At 26.2% G+C, this 27,949-nt stretch overlaps 2 protein-coding genes and 1 long non-coding RNA gene across 7 annotated transcripts; 2 read left to right on the top strand and 1 right to left on the bottom strand.

Annotated features, from left to right (window-relative positions):
- Positions 1-24: 24 nt before the first annotated feature.
- On the bottom strand, positions 25-27,835 carry LOC113554720 (facilitated trehalose transporter Tret1-like). 4 transcript variants are annotated; one of them, XM_026958682.1, is made up of 8 exons: positions 27,702-27,835; positions 2,589-2,726; positions 2,255-2,511; positions 2,009-2,185; positions 1,706-1,906; positions 1,492-1,635; positions 1,107-1,422; positions 764-1,035 (listed from the first exon to the last, which is right to left on the bottom strand). In XM_026958682.1, the coding sequence occupies exons 2-8, from the start codon at positions 2,689-2,691 to the stop codon at positions 764-766; spliced, it is 1,470 nt and encodes a 489-aa protein (XP_026814483.1). In that variant the 5' UTR covers positions 2,692-2,726; positions 27,702-27,835. The 4 variants fall into 4 exon arrangements, with proteins under 4 accessions (XP_026814486.1, XP_026814483.1, XP_026814482.1 ...); XM_026958681.1 differs by lacking the exon at positions 27,702-27,835 and adding an exon at positions 10,859-11,124; XM_026958684.1 differs by lacking the exon at positions 27,702-27,835 and adding an exon at positions 5,277-5,297.
- LOC113554721 lies at positions 7,263-11,317 on the top strand. 2 transcript variants are annotated; one of them, XR_003405298.1, is made up of 4 exons: positions 7,263-7,457; positions 7,536-7,984; positions 8,048-8,415; positions 11,235-11,317. It is a non-coding gene; the product is annotated as an uncharacterized LOC113554721 (long non-coding RNA). The 2 variants fall into 2 exon arrangements; XR_003405297.1 differs by having other exon boundaries at positions 7,536-8,415.
- Positions 21,040-21,966, top strand: LOC113552534 (zinc finger MYM-type protein 5-like). The gene is made up of 3 exons (XM_026955397.1): positions 21,040-21,318; positions 21,386-21,661; positions 21,730-21,966. The coding sequence occupies exons 1-3, from the start codon at positions 21,169-21,171 to the stop codon at positions 21,964-21,966; spliced, it is 663 nt and encodes a 220-aa protein (XP_026811198.1). The 5' UTR covers positions 21,040-21,168.
- Positions 27,836-27,949: the final 114 nt, after the last annotated feature.

The raw sequence follows: 27,949 nt of genomic DNA, 5'->3' as shown, positions 1-27,949 counted from the left end.
AACATTTAAATAATAGAAATCATGTATATTCAATAAAGATTTTATTTCTTTATTGGTAAGTACAACATAGTACAATCATATAATAAATTAAAAACTTAAAAAACAATTAAATAAGTAGGTACTTATTAACTAATATTGCATTGGACTCTTATTCGTTTGGTTACACACATTTAGCATAATACAAAATAGCTAGTTATTCCAAAGTATCACAGATTCAAATCACCAAAACATTGTCAACATCCAAATTGATAGTTTCAACAGTGGTTATCAAACAATGTTTGTGGTAACTTTACACTTAAAAGAAAACATAAAAAAACATAAATGAAAAATTAATATAATTGATCAGTTTTATAACAATGAAATGATTAAGTATATGTTCATAAATAAAATATATAATGATATGATGATATAAAAATTGATAAATACATAACTGTCAATATAAATAATTTTTTAGTTAATAATGTTTCTCATTGTCTAAATGTAAAAGTATACATCACGATCACAGCCATAAGTCATATTATGCTGTAAGAAAGAGATAATGTTAACAAGTCTGCCTTCCTGCAACTATATTTGATAATGATTTCACTAATGATTATTCAATAAATAATTGTCTATAAAAAGATAGCACCTTTTAACAGATGCAATTATCAATTCGTTTGTATAAATTAATGATTAGTATTATTGATTCAATAACACAATCATGTTAATACTATTCCGGAAGGTAGAGATGGAACGGTTTTCTAATCCTTTAGTAAGGTCTAATTTAGTATTTTCCTTTGGTGTCGATGGAAGCATTGGCATGTGTTGGTGGTGTGAGATCATTGCCCGCGCCGAGTATTTCTTGAATTTCATCCATCGTTTTGCCTTTGGTCTCAGGAACGATGCAAATTACGAAGAAAGTACCCACCACGGAGAAAAATGTGAATAACCAGAATGTATTGTATATATGAATGGCAGATACCAACGAAGAAAAGAATTTCGTGACAATGAAAGCGAAAAACCAGTTGGCCATACAGGCGATCGAGCAAGCGGTACCTGAATAATTTAAATCAAAATATAAAGTTGATATGCGTATTGAACATAACTAAAAATTATAGTTAATTTACCTTTGATTTGTGCTGGGAAAATTTCACCTATCAACATCCATGGGATTGGACCAAAACCAAGAGAGAACAGGACTATGAATACACACATGGATACAAGTGGAATAAATCCAATTGATGATACGTCATATTCGTTAGCTTTCATGAAGAAGAAACCTCCAATTAACAACGTACAAATTCCCATGACAATAATTGAACCCAAAAGGAGAATTTTTCTTCCTAATCTGTCAACGATCAGTGTAGAAACATAAGTGGCAATTACCGACATAATACCAACGATAATTGTGGACATATTTGGTTCCATTGCGCTTCCAGACTCCTATAAACAATAAGTAGCTTAATAAATAACTAAATAATTCAATATTAAAATAAGTATTATGTATTTTACTTTAAAGATATACGTAGCGTAGAATATAACAGCATTGCACCCAGAAAATTGTTGCAAAAGCATAACTCCGAGACCAATAAACAAACCGCGTTTAGCTGGAGTTGTTTGGAATGCTTCCATTAACGGAACTCTTTCTCTTTCAGTCTGCAATTAAATATATTTACGGATTATTTGCTATTTTCTAGAAAAATTCCATTAATATTTATTTATATACCTTCGCTAACGAGTCTTGCATTATAGACAATTCTTGGTCCACAGTACCGTATGGTCCACGGAAATATCTTAAAGATAAACGAGCTTTTTCGACGTTTCCTTTCATGAGATGGAAGTTTGGGCTTTCTGGAATTAAAACCATCAGAGCCACATATACGATTGGAATAATACCACAAATTAGAGTCAGACCAAATATATTGAACTGTAAATAAATAATATAAATATTAATAATCGTTACATATTGAATATTCCAATATTTATATATTTGCATATTTTAATTTTATAATATATAATATAAACTTACATAAGATCCAACGATATAGGTGAATAAAATTCCTCCAGTGACTTGTAACTGAAAGTATGTACCCAAAGTACCACGAATTTCCTTTTCAGCTATTTCAGAAGTGTACAAGGGTACAATTACAGACAACGAACCACTGGAGAATCCGGTCAAAAGTCTGCCAGCACAGATCCATGCCACCTTGAAGAATCATATTTTGTTAAAGGGTGTTCGTGCTAAAAATGTTTCCTTATACTTGTTTGTACTTACAGATTCTGCCCATATTATCATTGCCCAACCGACAAGTGCTGGGATAGACAACATTAGCATCATGTTTTTACGTCCCAATTTATCGACTAGGCCAGCGGTAACCGGACATCCAAGCATGGCACCAAGTGGCATACACGCTCCAATCCACGCGAGACTTTCATTTGAAATAACGAATGAATACTGATTGTTTTCCATCATTGGACCGGCTGGAGCTGTCCATCCTAGGGCTGTACCCGCGATGAACCCACCAATCGTTGCTATTTATCAAATGGTCAAATGGGTATATTAAACAACGCATTCAATTGATCGGTAAATGTTTTTTTTTAGAAATTACCAATAAAGGCAGCTAAGTATTGAGTCCATTTTTGATTTCCAATTCGTGCTTGTTGTTCTTCAACCATCGCACGCTGGGTCATGGCGATTTTTTCTAAAGCCATTTTTTAACTTTATTGATACTTTTAAAATAGTATTCCTGTAACAATACAAATTAACAATATTATGTAGTTGAGTAATTGAAATTATATAAATATGATTTATATTTTTATCAGTCAGCATTTTAAAATTCGATTATCGTTATGAACTATGTAGCTCGTCGTGTGTGATCAATAGACAATAATCATACTACATACTACAATAAAATAAGTTAAAAAAAAAAAAAAAAAAATGTTTTTGATATTAAGTATGTATAAATTTATATTACTTTCATTCAAACATTAACATATCAAGTTTCCAAGTACCAATCATACATATACATATAATATAATATAGCTAGATGTATAAATTTATCTATACAAGACAGATATTTTAAATGAGATAATAAGACTTTTTGCTTATATATATTGTAATATTGTATAACATAATCATAAAATATTTTTGTTTTCATCACAAATTATAATAGTTTATTTTAAAAATGTTACATAGAACAATTTTACTTGAATTATTTTGTAAATTAGACGTCAATCACATAATTACCTACTGGCATATTTATTAGTATTTTATAAAATGTTCGATATATCCAATAAATGTGCATTTACACCCATCAGGATTTTCAAGCAAAAAATATTTAAGTTAAAATGTCTTGTCTGCTTCAATTAATTGTAATAAAATATTTTATCATGTACAACTTTATACACTATACATATACGAAAGCTAAAAGACGTGAATACATTAATAAAAGTGTTTTGTAAAATATGATGCGTGTAAATTATATCAATCGAATATTATTTTTAATATACGGACAATAGACAGTTAAAACTTTCTATAAGATATATCTAAGATTTAAGCTTATTTAACATCTGTTTAATTAGATCACGCATTTCGTGTTAATATGCGAATGTGAATATTTGCAAGGAAATTACCGATATATCAAACGGTGCGTGGAAATATTTTAATAATGTTATGTGTATTATGTGTTAGCTCAACAGTATCTTAGCATAAAACATATAACACTGATGGAATTATTTTGAAGGTCATTTAAAACGTCGTAATTCAATAAGATTGTTGTAATGCCAAAATAAAAAATAAAGAATAGACAATTTTTTTTATTATTATTTTAAAATGTATTTTGCAGTGTTTAGTCCTCGTTCTATATATTATTATTTTCGATTGAAAATAAATTTATTACTTTATAGTTTATGATATAGTTCACACAGTATATTATGTTGTTCTATTTAAGTAAGTTTTGAATTATTCAAAAGGATTATTTATTATACTCATAATATAGATAAAAGTATATAACGAGATGGATTTCATAATTTTTGTTTTATTATTATATGAACATAATACAATAATATTATATGATACGAAAGGAATATTGACTAGGTCAAAGTTTAAGTACAGTGTTTACATTTTCATAAGATTTATTTATAAATTTATTTTTCAAACAAGTTTTTGAATAAGTACCTATTTAATTTTATCGATGTTTTTTTAAAATATATAAATAAATAACACATTTAGTTACGAGGAAAAAATTTATGTTTACGAGACTCAATGCCATTATAAAGGGTGTACCTACCTACCAGATATGAAAAATGTATAACTAAAAATGTTTAAATGTTAAAATTAAAATATTAAAAAAACATAATCATCAGGAAACAGTTCTTTATTATGTTAGTTCAAGTATTATTTTTGACAAATTTAACGAACCGCATAGCCGATAGTAATTATTGTGTTTATGAATGTGGAAAATTATTATTTATGACAACACTGGATGATTGTAAAAAAAATATATAGTAATAACGAAAATTAGAATTGCGGTTATTAAATAAATACGGCGTAGGTTCACCGGCAGTTAGGTAATATTATTTATTCTGACAAAAGTACCGACACAATCTTATACATCAAGTACTTGCACGATTAATAATCATGGTCCTTTAAGTGTTAATTTAACACATTAAAAATCGTAACATACCATTAAAACATAATTTTACTATTTACATTTAATATTACGCAAAATTGTAAGACTTTAAAAACACAACAGGTACTTGATTACTTAAAATAACTATTTTGCTAATTAATAAATTGGTTGTAATAAGTTAACATAATTAAATTTGTTTAAAATACATAATAATAAAAATATTTCTTTGAAAAAGTAGGTACCTTTATATTTCAATTTAATTTTAATATTAAAAATGAATAAAGTATTCCTGTTTTATAAAATTGTAAAACATATTAATAAATAATTATTGGCAATCTTGACACAGTTTAATGTCTCTACAGTCGTCAATTATTACGAAATATTATAAATTCAATTTACTTCAATTAATATAGTGTATTAGCGTGTGATAATCATACTCTTACTTGAATTAAAAATATTGCTTGAATCTAATTCTTAACTAATAAACTTTTCATATAATCGCATATATTATATAAATACATAATGAATAACCATATACTTATCTTAGAATATTAACTAAAATAAAAAATGATTAATTTGAATACTATTCTGTTTAATTCAATAAAGATGTAATAATAAAAAAAAAATAATATGATTTAGATTTAAAATGTAAAGTACATTACTTACTGCTGGTATTTACAGTATTAACTTTCGTGAGGTAGTTCAGTGATCGAACGAATTTACTTACTGTTCGTTGTCATTATGAATTAATAATTTATAAATCAACTATTTAAAATCATAAAAAATAAAAAACGTCGTATGCTATACGGCTTAAAACGCTAATTTAGATTAAAAACTGTAATTCTTTCTAATACTCTTTTTTGCACAATAATTTTGAATATTATCTGAAATTAATCCCAATTTTAATGACTTATATTTTAAATATTATCTTTAATTAATGCAATTAATGTAAATTTCAAGTGTAGTTTTTATTACACTAAATCGATCAATAAATTATAAACGAAAACTTATCTATATCATACAATTGTCAAAACACTTCAAAAATTAGATTGTTTTTTCATTTATGCACAAACAGGGATCAATCAATCTAATCTTAGCGTTTTTAACGCGTGCTAAATGTGTTAGGATAACACGCGATTATATGGTTGGTAATAGGTTAGTGTCTATACAATATAAATAGTTATAGTACATCATATTATATTATGATGATTACCTACCTAATATATTATATACATGAATTTAAAATAATTCTAAAAAAAATGGTAATTACATTACCCATTACCCATCTATTTAACAATTTGGAATTTAAAATACCAGCTTAAATTAATTTTTAATTAATATTTAAGTATAAAAAAATCATCACTAGGTATATAATCGTTAATTTTAAATAATGTTCATAAACTAAGAAAAAAATCAGTTTTAAATATAACTAACACGAATAAAATATAAAAATTAAAAATATTATTTTATTCTTTTATTAACTTCATTCATTTAAAATTATTTTACAATTAATTAATTTTAATTTTATCGATTAAAAATATAATGTACAAAAAATTAAATTTTGTCTAACCCCTCTCGTCAAAAAGTAGATATTTATCCCCAGATATAAATTGTATTACTATCATAATCTATGAAAAAAATTATAAAATTTAAGCTGTATAAATTAATATATTATACGTAAAATACATACCTAATAATGGATCATTAATTCATAAACATTAAATTAATTAAATTGTATAGTACATTTTCTCAGTTGTACATTTTATTTGAAACTAATAAGTTCCAATATCATTAAATTCATATGTAAATTAATGAAAAAATAAAACAAATTCAACATCTAATAAACAATGTAATATATGTGATAAATATTTAAATGAGATGACCTCTGAAAGTTAAAATAAATAATGATAAAAAATAAATAATCATAATACCTATATGTTTTAAATTATTCACTATAATACTTGGGTAACTGTATATTATTGTGATAATATTTTTACGGTAAGAGTTACAATTTACTAACTGTTCTTGTCTTTATTTCTATAATCGCATTCGCGTACGAAGGTAATTTATGTAAAATATTAACAATATTATAGTTACATAATTGTTCATGATTGTCTAAAATGATAAATAATTTTTTTTTTATTAATTATGTTTTTATATTAGTTGTATCAATCGAGTTCATGTTTAATCCTCGTTAAAAAATAATTAAGTACATCGACAACAATATAATATACTTCGCGTTTGTGTCGGCATTTATTATAATTTTTGTATCATAATTTATTAATCGAAGAAATCTTAACCCTGAAACGCCCTTGGACGAACAAATGCTCCAAATAATTTAATTATCTCTGACTTTTATGAAATATTGTATCCTAATTAAACATCAAAATAATTATAATTAAAATATATCTACCTATTTTGAGGTTTCGAGCACAATTAACGTTTTTAAATTACAACAAATTAATCGGGCGATTTGGAATATAACTAAAACAAAATACAAAGCTTTCAGCTTTAATTATTTAAAATATAATTTTAGCAATATTATAAAATAATATATAATAATTGTGTATGACAAACAAAATATATTTTTGACATTTATGTTTCGATTTATACAGTTGAATAGCAAAAAGTATACCTACCTACCTCCTACCTACTGTTATTTAATATTTTGTATACCAATTTTAGTGTCAATTTGTTATTACTATTACTTTTTCAAATAATATTTAGCGTATTTATTCAATAGACTATTAAAATACTTAGTCAGTAAACACGAAACCACAAACGGAATTCGAATGCGGTAAAACCAAACGGAAATGTTTGTAGATGGCCATCTTCTAGAGAAAAATAGTAATTGCTAATTAGTTATAATATAAGCAACAGACTTACGATATAAATAAATATTAAAACTATTTGTACTTAATATAGCGAAAAATAGGAGATAATAACTATATGTATTTCGGCGTATTGAATCAGTCATCGACCCATTGTAGCTAAAAGTGCAACGCAGCCAAGGATGTCATCTTTATAATGAGCAATCGACGTTGAAAAAAAAACCCAAGATTATATTTTACAGGCGTATTGTGTGCAAATGGCGTCGATTGTTTATCGAAAGAGAAAGATTTTAACGACAGGCGCAGTACAAGTACACAATATTTTGAAATTGTATTAACAATAACATTTTTTTGATAATCCGCAGGGAAAAAAATAACCACCACGCAATAAATAAATAATACGCATATTGTGTACGGTGTATCTACCTATGAAGAAACGGCTAATGTCTAAACAACTTTCCATTGAATAATTGATACAAAATACGCTGCGAGTAATGGAAAATGTGCAGTATGTGTTCCACATGGATGTCAAACGTATTCCCGGTAAGGCAATAGATGTGCAATTATTCATTTAACCGAGACTAAAGGATTTCATTTCTGTTTAAGCTTCGCGCAAAAACGACGTTCAGATAAAATACAATGTTGAATATTATTACTCATATAGATTGTGTAGGTATTATGCGTACAATGTGAATAATATAATACCTGTGTAATACCTATATTTTATACGGGCTGCGTTTGAATTATTCGAATTCCCGTGTCAACAGCAATTAGTAACACGATTTTCATGTAAATATCAAACTACTTGTTTTCGCAATGTGCCATACATATTGTACCTACATGAAAAACCAAGAAATCATCGTTTAGGTATGTCTGCAGAACTCGATATCAATGAACCTGTGGATCGATCACGGTGAATGTTCAACGATTCGACGAGGGTCAAGTTCTATCGCAGGCATTATTATAATATACAGGTATATCTAGCCTATTTATCGCCGTTAATGATCTAATAGTCTAAATATGGCTGCTTAATAATTGTTCTGCATCGTTTGCTAATAAATTGAAAAGAGTTGAAACCAGTAATCCTTGAAGTACGATAATACTACCGAATTATAATTTTTAAAATACCTACTTCTGAGTACTGCAACGTTATTATGTAGAGTATATTTTATCAAATTGTACATAATATCGTTTCATTACATTATAATCGGGTATATTTTATTCAAAACATAAAATCATCTTATTGTTCAACAGGTGTTTCCTGTACCAAACTTCTCGATGAATATTTAACATTTAACACTCTAATTAAAAAAAAGTTATATGTATTATTTATTTTGTATTATCATTGATGTTAGCGTGAATATTATATTGTTTTGATTTTAGTAAATCTATAAAAAAAAAATCATGAATTTTAAAAATAAAACAACTAAATCATCGAACTAATGTTTCACTTAAGTTGAGAACATTGTTCTACTAACTTTTACTATAGGGAACAATTGGTACACACACAAAAAAAAAATAGTGGTTACTAATAATCATTAATATTTCTAATCATATATAATGATGATCAAATATTACGATTTGCACCAGAAATACGCCCATATGTTAAATACAAATAAATTACTCTTTTTCCTGGTATATTAAAATTGAATTGCTATATAAAAATATTATTAGACTTATAGGTATGTTAATATTATTAATATTTTATCTCAACATGATTACCAAAAATAGATAGATTAGAGGTAGATATACGCTTATAATAAAGTATTTTTGATAAATTTTACTATACAAACGTGCAAAAATAAATGTAATATAAATTTAATCATACTTTTTTTACATCAGCCAGTATTCAGTTAATTAATTTCGGTTTTTTTATACGTTCTATTAGGTACGTGAAGTTGACAAGATGACTGTATATTGTATAATGTATAATATATATATATAAAGATACCCACCATGAACGAGCAAAATAATACTCTTTGCCTATTCAAAATGTTTGTAAAGGACTTCTAGAACAATTGATTTAAACATGTATTCAATTTAATAGTATAGCACGTACGTGTTGCGTTAATGTATATATATATGTTTTTTTAACAAAAATTAAAAAATTTAAGAACGATTCACCTTTTATTTAAAACATAACATCATCTTATCGTACAACAGGTGGAATATAATTACATGATAAACTTCCTGATAAATAATAATACTTAATACGCTTATTAAATAATGTATTAGGTATATATTATTTGTATTGTCATTGATGTTAACATGAAAATTGTATTGTTTTAATTACAGTAAATCAAATATAAAAGAATCATTTCTATGCAATACACTTATATATTTACTTCGATACAAAATATTGTATTACTTTTCTCGAAATATTAATTAATAAATATATATCATAAATTAAAACCTTTAGATTTTAAAGTAATCATGATTTTTATGAGATACTAATTTTAGTATAACAGAATTCAATTCTTATTAATTTATAAAATAAACATTTTATTGATTATAAAATTTGAATGAAGGAGGTTTAATCGTTCTAACATTTATCAAACTTTCTGTGGTTGAACTTTGAAACTAAAAAGAAGCAAAATAAAGTTACGATCCAAATCAGTCGTTAATAAAAGGATAATATTGGTGTTTTTATTGGCCAAACGTGTTTTAGGTTGTTAATTTGCAGTATGTATAATAATAACGCATTTAAAGAAAACGATTAAATCATACTTATGTATAGGTAATAATTTACATGATTTTTTTATTTGAACAATACATGCACTTCTGGTATTGATTATAATAATTTAATATTTTATGTATTGAAGCATATACGTGCGTCGAGGCACCAAGTAGTTAATGTAACATATAATTTAATGTAAATTTTAATTGTAAACGGACTTCCTTATAATTTATTTATTCAAGAGTCCTCGAAGCGCCCGGTGCTCAAACCGAATAGCGTTATTGATATTAACTCAAAAGTACCGGCATTGCTATAAGACAATCGTCGTTAAACAGAGCACACAATTGTCGTGTTTATTTTATTACCCATAAGTACTTATCGGTCTAGAAACATTGAAATAGTTGGAATAATAGTCTGAGATAATATTTAATGAAATGTACAACTTCGTCATTCCTAAATCCACCGAAACCTACAAAATAATTGTTTCACTATACAAACGAATGAAAAGCAATAGGAGTCTTTAAAATATTATATATATCCACTGTTCATACTTAGTTAGGTACTACATGTATATCTATTATATTATATGTATACGATTATTGCACTGTCGAAACAGGTTGAAAACAAATCCAACGGGTAATTTGTTTACACCATAAAACGAATATTAATAAAAACTGTATGATATAATTGATAATATTATGTTTTAATGAATTAAATTCTTATTATTCAAATTATAATACCTGATAAATAATGCGCTTGGTACGTTGCGATTCAAAAACGGGTTGCTATATCGTCATATATATCGTATTTGGTCGGGGAAAAGGGTAGCTTGTTGGTTTAGGCTCAAAATGTTCTCTCGATCGAATCTCGTGCAATCACCTTGATCGGATCGAATAGAAATCAGAAATCCAAAACCGCTTCGTGTAGTCTACCAATTTCGGGCGAGCCAAAATGAAAACTGTCAACCTTCTCGAACCGCAGTCAACACAGAACTAACTGACTACTCTGCCATGTCGCGGCTTAATATATATTGCACGCGCGCGTATATCGGTCGCCGTCGTCACCGTATTTTCTTTCTCGCTTCCCCGTAATCTAGTTATTATTTTATTATTACAGATTCGACGAGATATCCTGTACACGGCGGCCTAACCTTCCTTGCAAAACCACTCGTCCGCCCAAGCTTACCTCCTAGACCTACCTAACAAATCTGGAATCAGGAAGCGCGGAAGTTTCTAGAGTTTTAATATATTTTTATGGTATTTCATTACAAAGAAATGTACACTTATATAAAAAGTAATATTATTATACATTTATACTGCGAAATACACATTTATTATAGGTAGTAAACGATGCCCTACCGAGACAAAATGGTATTTTCGATATCTTCGCGGCGCCACTGGTCTGTATTCAGTATAATATACATATCTTACATAATATATCAATATGGACACGCGATTTCGTCGTCATTTAATTTTTTTTCAACCAACATTGAAACCAGATAGATGGGTATCGCACAGTGACCCGTAGTTTTATAATATAGTAATATGAAGTACCTATATAACATATATTTTACACTATATACCTATATTATGTGACATTCATCAAAATCGCATAAAAACCGATTGTGATTTTTATTATTGTTGGTACTTGTTGTTAAAAAATATATTTAAAAAAAAAAATACATGTGTTTATACACAAAACACATCAAAATGATTGAACCGGCCTTGGTGTACTCTACACCCCGCTACGTGTATCTATCCACATAATATACCTTATACACAATAATAAGTACTCTGCCGCGGGAATTTAACCTATCGGAGGCACATAGGTTTAAACAAATAAAAAAACCCGTTCAAGACTCCAGCACGCAATGTATTTTTTTCGCATGTACGCAGAGATACTATCGATCTCATTAGAATCTTTTCGAAATCCTGTATTATATATTTATATGTATTGTACAATTTCGAGTACACCCATAGATGTAAAAGCGAATGTTTTGACAGAAAACGTGACATTTGAACAACGTGTTTATCATTACGATTAGTTCCAGGACCAATTTTTGAACAATTGCGGCATAAATCATTTTAAGAATACTACTGAATAATGAATATTAACAAAGCAATACCTATAAGGAATTCAGACGGAAGAATCTATTCAAATTGTCGATTGGCTATTTATTGACGAGTCTTTGCAGCAGAAGTGAACATAATCTGATGTAGATAATACATGTTATACAGATATAATACAAGTATAATATTAAAAAATATGATATTACTTTTCTATATACAATAATACATAGTATTTTACAAGTGTATCCAAATTATTACAAGTATATGCATTTTATTAAATTGTATATTATTATAGTATATTATCTACTTAAATCATAATAATTAGAACAATATTAGAAATAACGATTTGTTTAATTTAAACAAATAGAACCTCACCTTGTATTGTTTGACAAAAAATTGTCTTATCAATACTTATTATACTCAATAAAAAAAAAATATTGTACTAGACTTTTTATGATGCTTTATACATTTATTAGACTTCAATGCTAAGCATCAAAAATTCAACGGACGTCATTATTTCAACTTATCGTACAAATAATCCAAATAGTTGACTTTTATCTTTTCCAAAAACACTATCCACTTGGGCCACTTGTAAAAATTGCATCAAGTATAACTTTATATTATAATATTATGGTAGGTAAGTGGTGACTATAAATTTTAAAAATTAAAACTAAATTTATTTTGTAAATAACGGTAACCTATAAGTTTATACTTGTATCTTTATGTATTTATAATATTTTATCCCAAATCATACTATCGATATAGTTTTAAACACACTTCTTACCAAAGGCGCTCCATACTTCTTTTTTATTATTACCCATGTACCCAAATACATTAATAATACATATAGTCACAATTTTTGTATATAATATATTTATATCTATATATTATGTATTAATTTCATTTTATTATTCTTCAATCATCAATATTATAAAACTATAACTATTAATATTATATTATAAATTATAATCATCAAGATGTTATAAGTTTTGTCAAAATAAAGAGGACTTTCTTTTGAAATTTGAATAAAATAAAAACAAGATGTCATTTAAACACAATGATTTAAACATATTCAGTAAGGCCCGTTATTTTCTTGAAGAATACATTTTACAAAAGTATCTGTGGTAAGTTGTACGTTTTATATTTATATTTATTTTCATTCACTTTTAATTAAAATTAAATTATTCATCGATTTATTTGGGTGAACATTATTTCCGTTACAAGTCAAAAATGGATATTTTATCATTGATAATTCCTTAATAGTTATAGTTATCTAAAAATTTTAGTCTAGACTTAAGATATGGATAACTGGACAAAGGTAGTAAACTACGAAAAGTTCCTACGTTATAATAACTATAATATATTATAATTTACTCATATTTCTAATTTCTATAACACTATGTATCTTATTTCATATGTATAATTTGATTAATATAAATTATATCAGTATTATTCAGTTATGATGGTTAGTTATAAAACTCACCTTTTTTATTTATTTAAAACTACTTGTTTAAATAAAAAAAAGCTACCTATATAAAAAGTGTTTTACGTACATTCATGACGTACACCCGTCACCCACGATAAGTATTATTATAACTTTATTATTATTACCAGCTATTTACAAGCGATGCTTAAAATCGTTATTAAAACATTATACTTCTTTAACGAAAGCTAGAAATCGATTGAAAATTAAAGTATTGAAAAAAAAAATGATAATATTATTATATTAAGCAAACCACAATAATAATAAACTGGAAAAAATCTTAAACTTCTATGTCATTAATTATATCGGGTTTTGATAAGCTTAATCTTGGAGACTAGAGTATATTTTACTGCGTTTCCAAGTAATTATATTTTAAATTTTTTTTATACTTCATAGACGAACAAAAACGAAAAAACTCTTCGTTAATATACGACATTATAGTTCTCTCTCCATTGAGATAAGAGTTAGGTAAATGACATCGATGAATAACGCTTAAATTCCTGAGAATGTTAACTGTATAACATAGGGCATAGGTAAATATATTATATATTATTTAAAATATTTTTGATTTTTATCTCACTTTTAAGAAAAATATTCTTTTGAAATGATATTAGAAAAATCGTAGATAATATTATTATGCACATATTTTACTTATAAATTCTAATTAAATAATATAAAGGTACTGAAATTTTCGAGTGTAACAGAGTTATGATAAAATATTGTAAATGTATTATACCGAATTAAAAACGAAACTTTTTTATTTTTACAATTTTTGTGGCATGGTGTCGATGTTGTTGTATTTTATTGCACGGACGTGAGAGGCAGTGAATGCGAAAATAATGGGGTCTTTAAATTAAAGACATTAAAATTTCGAAACGCAAAATCCTTCGCTTTCAAATAAAAACATGCGAATAACATGTATTAATATTCATCTGATGTTTGTGCGCTTAATGCATTAATTAATTGTTTTTATATGTATACAACCAATGGTACATTAGGTATTCACACAAGATGATTTTTATAAGGACGGTGTCAAGTACGTATTTTTGCATTGTAACATTACTACTGGAAGAATCGTACAATATACATTGACAGTTATAATTATTATTGTTATAATATTTTATTCATAAGTTTAATATCATTGAGCATAGATGGGTATATACCAACTATATAGGTTTCTAGTATGGTCTTGTAATTAGTAAATAAATTTGGCATAGTCTATACTTATTTAATGGTAATATCTTCCTGTCGTATACATGTGTATATAAGTATATATAATTTATATGAGTATCTATAGGTATAAACATAAAACAGTATACATAACTCGTATAGCAGAAAAAAATTCTCATAATATGTGATTTAGGTATTAAGTGTTTGGTTATAAGTTAATATGAACTCGAGGAGGGTGTTCAGAAATAGCCTCCCTAATAATTTCATAGCCAATATATTTATCATTTTAATTTCTATATTATTTTTATCTGTATTTTGTAATATTTAATGCAGATAAAGCATGTAATTTTATTTGTTGAGTATTATACTATTACCTATATTATATTAAATACTATTTGTCGTCGGCATTTCAGATACCTATACTTATAGAAAAATAAAATCTTTTAAGCAAATAACAATCGACTATATCATATTATGATTCAATGGTTGTGTCTATTGAAGATATTATGTTAAATACTTGCTAGCAGGAACAAATAATTATCATTCAGTTAATAAGAGTTGGTCAACATTTCATAAGTGTTTTATTTATTAATTAAATATAAAGTAATAAGTTTAATTTGTATATAATATAGGTAACTATAGACTATAGTGCTTTACTGTTTAATTAGTACTATATACATCGTTTTATGTATTTTAAATCAAATCGAATACAAATAATATAAAAGATCATAATATAATGTGTATTATTTTATGCATATGACAATGAATAATAACTAATGTATCGTGTATATACAATGTACATATTATAAAATTAATCTTAATACAAAATACCAATTTAAAATTAATTGCATGTATATCTATATAAGCTATTAATTATTATATTATATAGTTATGCTATAATTTGAATTTCTTTATTACCTACGATCAAAAATGTTTTGTTTAATTTTTCATAGGTAGTTAAACGGATGTATAAACATAAACAGTGTTATATAATTATAAAACATTGTATTCTTAAATTAATCCACATTTTTTAAAGCATTGTTATTAAAATTATAATTATTCACATTTTACAGTTAATTTCGGACATATGAAAATTATATAACAATCAATAAAATGAACTTGAAAATATTACATGAGTACATGACTTAAAGTATCTGAAAAACTACAACAATAAGTACCTTTGTTGGAAATCTTTGTGTTATTTAAACATTGTCGGTGGGTATAAATAATAGAAGATAAATAATTTCATAATAATACCTACCCATGTATTAATTCAAACTCAATTTCAGTTAAAACATCTTTCAAATGGTCCCAGTTAAAATAATTAAAATTATAATCAAATCGAATTTATGTAAAAGTATTTTGATGTAGTATGTAGAAAACATATTGGAACACAGCCTACTGGTTAATAATTGCTTAAAAAAATAATAAATATCATCTATAAATATTAACATAATTTTAATATTAAGAAGAAATCCGCGTATGTTTTTGTTTAAATCACTTAACAACTAACACTATTAACACAAAATTAGAACTGCTGGACGCAAATTTATTTTGTCGTACATTTGTAAGATAGAGGCAATACAATAGAATAATATGCTAATCTTCTTAACTTAAAATAATTATATGAACTTGTGATTGTGAACTAGTATATACTTTTATAATTTAACTCATCATTGAACTAGTAACATCTTATTAGTTGGATCTATGTATTTGTTATAATATAAATGTGTATGTATAATTTTATTACTGAATACGCTAATAATGTTGGATAAAATAGTGGTTTTCTTTCCTAATTGTGACTCACTTGCAGAAATTGTCTTATTTACGCATACAAGAATGTTCAGATATTTATGCACTGTAGTATATAATCTTATACATTATTTAAATATATGCAGTACAAACTATATAAACTTATATTCATATAGGTATTATAGGTACCTACGATAGATATACAGGTATACACTGTATTTTAACGTTTAAACTAAATGTAGCTACGTTAACTTTTAATATAAATTATACACCCAGCTTGCGGTACTCTGTTATTAGGTGTGTAACGACTAACGATTGCTTATAATATAATTTGTACTTATATAGTACTTAGATGAATATTATTGACGTACATATAGATATAATTACATGTTGTATTTGTTGTTGTTTTGAATGTTTAACATTATTTTTTCGCTTAGATTTTTTTTTATTAATTTATATACGTATTATTACGTGTATTGTTGTGAAGTTTGAGTCATATACGTTGTATTATATTATATATTTTAAAAGATGGTCTAGGTACATACAACTGTTCGAAGTTCGAATTATTTGATTTTGTCTACGAATATGTTATATTATATAGTAAAGATTTTTAATTGAATTTATAATTGTTAATATATCAACATATTATAAATATATATAACAGTACAGCACGAATAAACTGTATCATACTAATTTACTAAAAAAACATTTAAAAATAATTAGCTATCTATCTGTAATAAATTTTCAATTTTAAAGAAACAATAAAGGTGGAATACAACTTCGAATTTATAACGACGACATCAGGTATCAACATAAGTACCACTGTGCCAGCTATACAATTATTACGTATTATGTAAGTAATACTACGTTCTAGACATAGTTTTGTATGTAATAAGACGTAATTTGGCAATGTATATAGTATATACTATATTAAGTAACTGTATACTGTATACGTACGATGTGTGTGTGTGTTTTTTTTTTTATATATTTGGGCAATATTATTACACGGAGGATATATTATAAGCTGTTCCGATAAACAATTGAATAAGTGTTTTAAGATTAAAGTAAAAATGCGCAGTACGATATTTTTGATGCATACTTGTACTTTAAGTCAAGGAAATAATAAAGGTAAAGACATTGCCTATATATATATTTTAAAAGATATTAAAATTTTGAAGTAGGTATATAATGCTTAATGTCCTTTTTAAAATAAATTTATGTTGTGGTCTTTCCGTGTACAGAATTTAGTATATGTATATAATATAAATAAGGTGAACGGCCTCGGACAGCAGTCAGTTGATGGTAATGAAAATAATATCCTTGTTGTTCGATCCTTAGGTACTCATATAGTCATCGTGTCTCATCCTATAGTGTCTTATTTTAACAATTTTATAGTTTAATATGGTGTTTTTTAATTTAGGTATTTGAGTTATACATCAAGTTAAACATCTATGTCTACGGGCATTTAGTATAAACCAAACCAAATCAAGGCCTTTATTTTATTTATAATATAATATTATATAATATTTAAGTTGCAGTTTGTAAGCTTGCATACCCGTTGGAACAAATTTCAATGAAACTACGCGTAAATATAATTCATTATCAAATAAAAATAATAGTTTCATAATCTTAGTTATAGGCGGCAATCATTTTCTGTTGAGTAAATAATACAATAAACAATATATATGTTATTAATTATTATTATTGTTTTATGACATTTATTATGTCGGAGTATTAACGAAAACATATCTCGATATAAAATAGGTAATGACGTATATATTTTTAAAATTTTTATTTTTATTGCGATCAATTACAACACAATTATCATACATTTAAATAATTCAACATATACGTCGTCACGTCAGTGTATATGTTTTAATGTTTTGTTTTAAATCACCTTATTAAAGTAATAAAGTGTTTTTAGGAGAGAAATATCGGCACTAAGATGTAGATAATTGTAATTTTAAATTTTTAGTTCAATATTTATAAATTACATATTAGAGTCCAGAATATAGTTTATGGAAACTCATAAATAGTAACTCTTTCGCAACAATCTTCAATTTCGTTAATTTGAAGGGTAATTTATTGTAAACACACTAGTTAATTTTGTCGATTATAATTTATAACTATAGGTATACCTACAGACTATAAATTGTAGACAATTATTCAGCGATTAATATTTTAGTGTGATAATTAAAATAATCTGCATATATATAGGACACATATACTGACTATATTATAATATAAAACCCTTCTGCAATTAAAATATATTATACTAAAAGGACACTTAAAATAAGGTAATACTAAAACTATGGAAGTTAAGGAATAAATTATACTTAAATATTGAACTTAATAATGCTTATAAATTAATAAGTAATAAAAGAAAGAAAAAGACAATAAAATAATAAATATATTATTAATTTAATTACTTAGTTAAAACCTCTCCACTTGTCGCGATACACCATTGATGACTACTTATATGTCTATAAAATATATTTTGGATGTAGTGAGTTGGTTTGTAAGCTTGTAGAACTCATCGTTTTTCGTCGTAACTTTATCGTGAAAATTAAGATATATAGTATAATATTTTGAAAAGACTTGTATAATTAGTTTTACCTACCGGTGAAGGAATACAAAATAGCTATATTTTCTATTTAATTTCATCATATAGTAGATTATATAGTGCCTAACTTCCGAAAACAGATGTTATTCAAATATTGTATTATTGAATAGTGTAATGTAGACAAATAGACACATCGAATATACATAATATATGAATTAATAAAAATATTTTGTTTAAAATGTACATATAAATTCAATACTCACTCGTTCGAAAATTATATAACTGATATTACTCATAGATCATGGTTTATATAGATATTATAATGGCATAATAATTATATATGAAGTAATTATCATATTTACTACGTACAATGTACATGTAACTTTTTTTATTTAATATGAATTACAATAATTTAGTGATCATCATTATTAACACTTTAACAGCCTAAACTATTTATATGTTTTTTTAACTTTAATTTTATATAACTATAGACACGTCTTCAAAGTGCAAGTATTAAATGTCTTGTATAATTATATATGAACAATAAAAATTAAAATGCAAGCTATTTGATTTTTAGTTAAATTACGTGTATATTTATAAAACTACGTCGAAAAAATATTATGTGTATGATTGTTACATATTATTCAAAGGTTCATACCTAAACATCGAATACTTAACCGTTTAGTGTTATTCAGGACTAAATTGACGATCGAATCTAATTATAATAATCGCGGAAGTCATTGTACCTACAAATTACAACGCGAATGCTTACAACGCAATATTTATATTTTATACATCAGTCATCACGTACACAAGGAAAACGGCTAACCACGTGGTCTAAGGTATTCTTTTAGATTTTTTAATTAAATTAATAATTAAAATACATCTCAGTATACGTAGATACGTTGTTACTTGTAATCGAAATTTACCTGGAATTATATTGATACATGTTGGCTAAGCAACCATCGGTCAATTCATGCAATTAAAAATATTATAGAGCGATCATTTGAGTCTGAGAAAATATACATAAACACACAGTAGGAGCTAATCTCTCTTCGTTAGCAGGGGGTATATTGTTGGAAATCAATGGTATGAAGACTTTTAAAAAAAACCAGCTGAATTATTTATGTGTAGGTATACAAATTACAACAGACATAACCAAACGCTTCGTCAGTATCTAACACAAGTAGAATAAATCATGTATAAATAAGAAATTGTACAAGATTAGAAATATTAAATACTGAACCAAAATTAGCATTGAATTATTAAAGGACCGCGATTATATTCGAAGAAAATAAGCTCGTGAATGTTGGCATAGACTTATATACGTACGAGTGCACGACAAAAATAGTGCCAAATTAGAAATTTGTCTTATTAAAATGTATTTTTGTATTATAATAATAAATAATAATAATTATGTATTTCGTAATTGTTAGTACTTACCTATTGTAATCATAGGCGCAAATCGCAGGGGGGCTAAGGGGGCTTAGCCCCCCCAATTTATTAGTGTCCTGCAAACTATTGAAAAATCAATAACTTTGAAATTTGATAAGTGTAAATTTTTTTACATGTATTTATATAGAAATTAAAAATTAAAAAATAACCACAATTAAAATATTCGAAAATGTTACTGTATACGTAGTTTGGAATTGATGTAACTTTTCACGCTAAGTTGCCTACGTAATACGTATAGTAATATATTAAGGCGGTATATAATGATGTTTTCGCGATAAATATAATAGGTACCCACATAATGCATTAATGCCATGTGTGATCGATCGTTATCGACTGTTGTTTTCCCAATTCTCTTTTTAAAACTCACTCGTCTATAATGTTTTTACGATAAATGCAGTGCGTATGCTTCACATTTGTATAATACTCTATTGGTTTAGTTTTGTATTAACAAGAAACTTTTGTATAATTAATAATTATTATAACTTTTCTGTGACTGTGATTTTATTTTATAAACCATTAAAACATTTAATTATAAATTAAAATAAATTTAATTGAGCCATGAGTGGTAAAAATAAAAAGGATGGGAATATTCTCTCATTCTTAAATAAAACAAGTAAGAAGAACGATGATATTCTTTACTCTAATGACACTGATATTTCAAATTCAATACCCATGGGAACATCAGAAACTTCTACAATTTTGAACCAAGTCAGTACCTGTTAATAGTAATTTACGTATAATTCGACAAAAAATAAATTATGGTATTTATTTATAGATCTCATCTGAAGTAATGATATCAGAAACAAAAAATATTATTAATGATCTAGGCACAAGAATTTCGGGTCCAAAACAGCCAAATTTACAAGCATTTCCGTTAAGTACATTTAAAAAACAAAACAGAGCGTTTTCATCAATTTATTATAACAAGTATAATTGGAATGAATATAGTGTGAAACCAAATGCTGTTTTTTGTTTTAACTGTCGACATTTTTCTACTAACACCCTTGATGAAAAATTTGATAATATAAATGGTGTGCAAAACTGGAAAAAGGTACCTATTTAAATAAATAATATTTTGTTTTAATATATTGTTATCTTCAGTTACTTTTTTTTTAATAGATAAATGATAAATTTTCCAAACATGAAAAGTCAATATCACATTTAACAAGTACTACAAAATTGAATGCTTATAAAATGACATTACAAAGTGAAAATGTTCATACACAAATTTCAACAGTTCATAGAATACAAATTATAATATTATCATTATTACATATAAAAAGGGATATCATTATTGATAGTGAAAAAGTTCTTAATATTTTTTCGCTAAAAGATAGAATGTTATCCTTAAGCTAAACTGCTTAAAATTGTATTTATATACACTTTTATATCATATATATTAAATAAAACAATAAAAAATATATGTATTAATGTTTAACATGTTGGATATTTTTATTTTAATATTTAGGGAATAATATAAATATAATAAACTTACATCAGTACTTATAAATACCATTAAAACTTTTGTGTTGCATTTTGTAGATACTAATAATAATCGTGATTTAAAATTAGTAACTACGAATTTATAAATAGTCAGGGCTTAAACCCCCTCGCCAAATTGAACCAATTTGCGCCTATGATTGGAATATAAAATTTTCATTTAAAAAAAACCGGACTATCTATTTCTTTAGACAAAGTCAATACCCCCACCCCAGTTCATACAATCAGAAATAAATACACTATACTACAAGCCACTACAAGGTACATTCACATTACTTTTATATTATATATACCTACCTAATTAGTATAATATTACATAAAGTATTAAAGTATATTGTGCATATACCATGTACCATGCTATGTTGCTCAGAAATTTATTTTTATTTTTATAACGATTAATGGTATAATATTTATATTAAATAAGGAAGTATTGTAAGAACTAATAAGTTAGTTGCTTTTCGCAGAACCGTTTAATCGTGTTGCATAGTTTTATTAAAAAAGAAATAGGTATCTATCGTAGATGAATGTACGGCTATTGCTTCCGTTTCCGTGCGTTATTTTAGTTATTATTTACATATTTAACTACCTAGATCTTCAAATTAAATTTTTATTATTCGTGGTGCTTTATTTGCAATGAGTAAAAAATAACTATTATGTCAAAGTTCGCAATACTTATACATATCCATGATAAACCATAAACTAATTATTAATTTAAATGACGTAATTACTAAATAATTAAAAAATAAATATTACATCACAAACCAATTCGATACAAACAAATCAATCACCATATCTGTTGATTGTTAGTGTATTTGTGTCCAGTTGCAGTTATAATATATATATCAAGATTCAAGAGTCAAGACGACTATACTCTACAACATAGGCGCAACTAGAGGGGGGGCGCTTGGGTGGGCTTAGTCCTTCCAGCTTTTTATGTTAATCGTGTTAATTATCAATATTAGTGGTGAAGGGGCAAAGCCCTAACAGATCACTGATATCAATTTAGCCTACCCAGAAATAGAGCTCTAGTTGCGCCTATGCTGTACAACAATAATTCTACATAGTATGTAAAACACCTTCAGCACTAAATACTGTACCATTTCCCAAATTATAGGCAGGTAATAGGTATTCCATTAAATTATATAATCATATTCATTTATGATACGTATATTATATACGTGCTTACATGGTTATGGCATTATATTTCATATAATACGTGTATAATGGTGTATCATTTACACTTGTATATTATGTATAGGTACATTATAATATCAATTATTTCCCCGTTAAACATTAGTTATCCTTGGACGTGGACTTGGTCGTTTACTGTGTAAGTATATTATATAAACATACATCGTGTTTTAATCCCGTACATGCCACAGCTTTACCGCACAAATCCGTACTTGAATAAAATCACGCTAGTTGAGTTATCAATTAGTATATATAGTTATGTGTAACCGGTTGTTTTTAAATATTTTTATTTATAGGACACGTGCCCGGCACGTATGATGTACACTTTAGCATCGTGTGCATTGTTCGGATAGGTAATGTACACATAATATAATAATATATATGTTTATGTAGTAGAGACAATGACAAACCAAGGAATGCAAAATTATTGTGGGTTAGGCGCGTTTCATATATACATAAGTAATTGTATATTGAACGCCAATATAAAAAAAAATGTAAGCATATACCTAATCTTGTTATATTGTACTGCTTACTCGGTGCGGCTATCGTTATATTGCCGTGGAATAATGACATGACATTACTGCAAACGACGAGTGACGATTAAGTACATAATAATAATAACAATAATAACAACAATAATAATTATTATTAGTATTATTATATTACATGTATATATGAGAGACGTGTAGAAAGAGAGATAACCGCAATAGAGTGAACGAAACATGGTAAATTATATTATTTTAAATATACATCAATAAACATTAAACATATATTATAATATATACAAAGACGCCGCACGGGGGTACAAGGGGGGCGCACTTGCACCCCGAGCAATTTTTGTTAGCCAATTATGACAACAAATTAAGTTTGCACTGTATTTCTGACAATAAAATTCATATAGTTTTACATATTACCAAATCAAGATCAAATAAGTGTGAATAGGGCGTTAATTTATCACCACAAACGGTAATTAAATTAATAAAATTATTGTCGTGTATGACATTTCGGGGAGGGGGGGCTTGTGCCCGGAAGCCCCCCTGGCTACGGCACTGGTATACTATCAAAAAAAATACATGATCACTGATCATAGTAGTTTGCATTTTAACATTTTGACGGTAAGTGAGGTTGATGATAAATGTTATCTAAATAATAAAAATAATCAAATGTCTATAATATAGATTCTGAGAAAATAAACGTAGGGTAAACTAAAAAAAATGTATATAGGTACTAAATAGGTATAGGTACTATAATTGTAAAAGTTATAGGTATTGATTTTTATTCTAACAAAAATTATTTCACCTCTCAGATACCTAATGGATTTTGGTAACGTATCTTGTAATTACCTATAATAATTCCACAACCATTTAGACTCAATCAAAAATATTGCTAATTCTAATACAATACCAGGTATCTCCCAAGAGGTAAAGGCGTTTAAAGCGTATGTAATAAAGTGATCTGTTAAACGATTTAATAAAAGTAAATAAATAAATAAATCAATACAATCAATACATTAAAAAGTATTATCAATGGGCAGCTCCTTTGAACAGAACTCTTATCATCATGTTATATATTTTAGACTAAATCTTTCTTGCATTTAACCATAGAGATTGTACTTATATTTATATATTACAAATAAAAAAAAAATATTGATAATAATTTAATATTATTATAATTTTAAATCAATTACATATTGGGAATGAGAGAGATTTCATTCTCTATCAACTACACAGACATTTTTCCAAAAATACATTCTAGTGTTCCCAATATCACGTTATTTTTATTTAGTTTATCATAGACAATGTCAACAATTTATTTACCATTAAAAAATAAATATATGATTGTTAATAGTTAAATAGTTTATAACAGTAAAATTACTTTAAAATACTTCGTGCAGTAATAAATATTTTATATATTTTATTATCTCAATTCCCAGATAGGTAATTAAAATAGTACAAAAAGTAGATTATATAAAATCATTTATTAGTTATCTATATAATACGAATTTTTATGATATGTTTTAATGATATAACAAAATAATTTGTAATAAGTTGAATAACGTAAAAATAAATATATTACAATCAGAAGTACTTAGTATAGACCCAGAAGGTTAAATTCAAAAATACTTAAATGCAATATGGTTATTGCGTCTATATACGCAATTCCAATTTTTTCTTGAAAGGGGCTGTAAAAATTTATATCAAATAATCTGCATGTTAAAATAATAAAAATACCACCATTTAACTATTATTTTGTACACTTTAAAAGATTTTTTTAACACATTTTATTATTACATTACCGTTGTTCTTTGGAACTATTCCGTGAGGGAGTGCAGAAATTTAATCTGAATTTATATACAGTATATATTATACATTGCACCCCTGCGAAATTAATTACAATATCAAACAGGAAATAATAAGATAATATTACTAACTAAAATCGAAAGAAATAACACTGCCGATGGAGGATACTTATCACGAATCAATAGATAGGTATGTATTATATTATTAATAAATTTTACACATTTTTAATGATTTAATGATAAATATAAAATATAAATAGGCAGTAACAGATAACAAATTTATGTTTAGTTTACAGCAACTGTGTTTGAAATTTGGTTAGGTTTTATAAATGTTGACAGATACAGTATCAAGCACCCTGCCATTTAAATTGTACTTATGGGCAATGGGCTATTCCCTATTAGAGTACCTAAAAAATTAAGCGTCTGCCTTAAAAGTGTGTATTAAAGTTTAATATTTTTTTACTTTTACTGATTAGTTGCTATACATTACTTGAGAGTTGAAGTCAAAAAGCGCAAGCACGTAGCTAAATATGATTTTCGAGGGATAAAGAGGAAGGATTAATTGTTTTATTTGATATACCTAGATGTTATTAATTTTATTAGAAAACAACATTACGTTTTTCATTGAAAATTCTTGTTTAATTATCAATACTTTTGTCGGTAGATATAGTATCGTATTTTATTGAATTTTTATATTAACGACCCCAAAATACACTTTTGCTGTCGTGTTTAAATGTGCTATGATGTTTGTTTTCTATATTATACACGAGTTTTTTTCAATGAGGTCCTATTGATTTCAAAAAAAAAATAACTTTAAATATATTATTAATGGTTAATAGATTTAAATATAATAAACTAAAAATTGTATAAGTTATAGACTTATACTTTGCAATAAATTATTATAATAATAATAAATTAAAAGCAATATTTTTGGTAAGAATTAATTCAATCTACTGCATAGGTAGGTCGTAGGTACCTAACTAATAGTAAAATAAATTAATCTAATGGAAATATAAATATACGTAGTATATATTAATTATGTCAATTATAAATTGACAGATTATCAGCGTTCAGAATAATTTTTCATATGTAATGAGTAGACAATGACTAATAAATAATATTTGCATATTTGCATTCAAATTTAACATATGCATTACAGCAACTTATACTCAGTTCGAGGTACATACACACGACAACTACTATATAGCATAGCCGTAGAGTTTATACTTACTTTCCCCTTTTTGTAGTGACTAATTATACAATGCACTCAATGTATAGTTATTCAATACATATTGTTTATGTTGGTTATACGGATTATTTGTTTATATATTACGAGTACTAAACTATATTTTCTTAAATATCTTTATCATCAAACTAACTCTAACGTTTTTGTTAATCCGTCTTAGGGCACTCTGGATATTCAAATAATAAATATTTTTTAATTTAAATTAATAATTAACATAATATACTTTTTATATATATTTAATAACACATATTGTTACAGGACTTCATAACTCCTATATCCTGCATGCACAGCGGCAAACCTTATGCGACAATGTTATCATAATTGTAGGTATATAATATTCATTTTCATGGCGATGCACTATATTTGGATGTAAACCGTTTGGGCGAGGGTTTATTCAACTAAAAATACCGTTTGGGCGATATGAAAATGCTCATAATAATATACATTCAACAATTAATTATTTAAATTTTCGATAATAGTGATTAATAATGATTAGCAATAATATCATCCGTATGTGTCACCAGGTTTTTACCTCGCATATAGGTAAAAATAATTTCACTTGCCCAACCGGTACAAATGATAGTCGCCCAAACGACTATTATTTTTTTGGTCAAAATTATTACCTTCGCCAAAACGACCACCGCCCTTTTGTACGAGCGACGAAGTATACGGGGACAGCTAGTATATATATATATATATATATTTTACTTTGTTTTTGTTTATATTCATAGTACCAAATGCAGAATAATACATTTCAAAATTATAGCTAGGTATTATAGGCATCATGTTTTTTTTATGAAAAACCATTTCATAACTTAAGTAAGCTTATAATATTATAGAAGATTAAATTTTTACCTGTAGTGAATCACTGTATCATACGATCAACTGTAGGCGTTGGGTATTCTGGTTTCTCCTTAACAGATGTCTTTATATAGGTGTTGACAGGCGATGAGTTAGTATATAATATTATATACATGCAATAAGGGTACTCTGAATTGAATCAAGAGGTGACAAAATCAGAAAAGCAACTGATGTTCTACGATTCCGTGATTAATACATTGATAAATAATACGGGTTTGTAAACAAATATAATTATTGAAAAT

Source organism: Rhopalosiphum maidis, chromosome 2 (assembly GCF_003676215.2).
Source record: "Rhopalosiphum maidis isolate BTI-1 chromosome 2, ASM367621v3, whole genome shotgun sequence".
NCBI classification, from domain to species: domain Eukaryota; kingdom Metazoa; phylum Arthropoda; class Insecta; order Hemiptera; family Aphididae; genus Rhopalosiphum; species Rhopalosiphum maidis.
The sequence above is the reverse complement of the archived record's forward strand: the minus strand, read 5'-3'. Positions and strand labels throughout refer to the sequence as shown.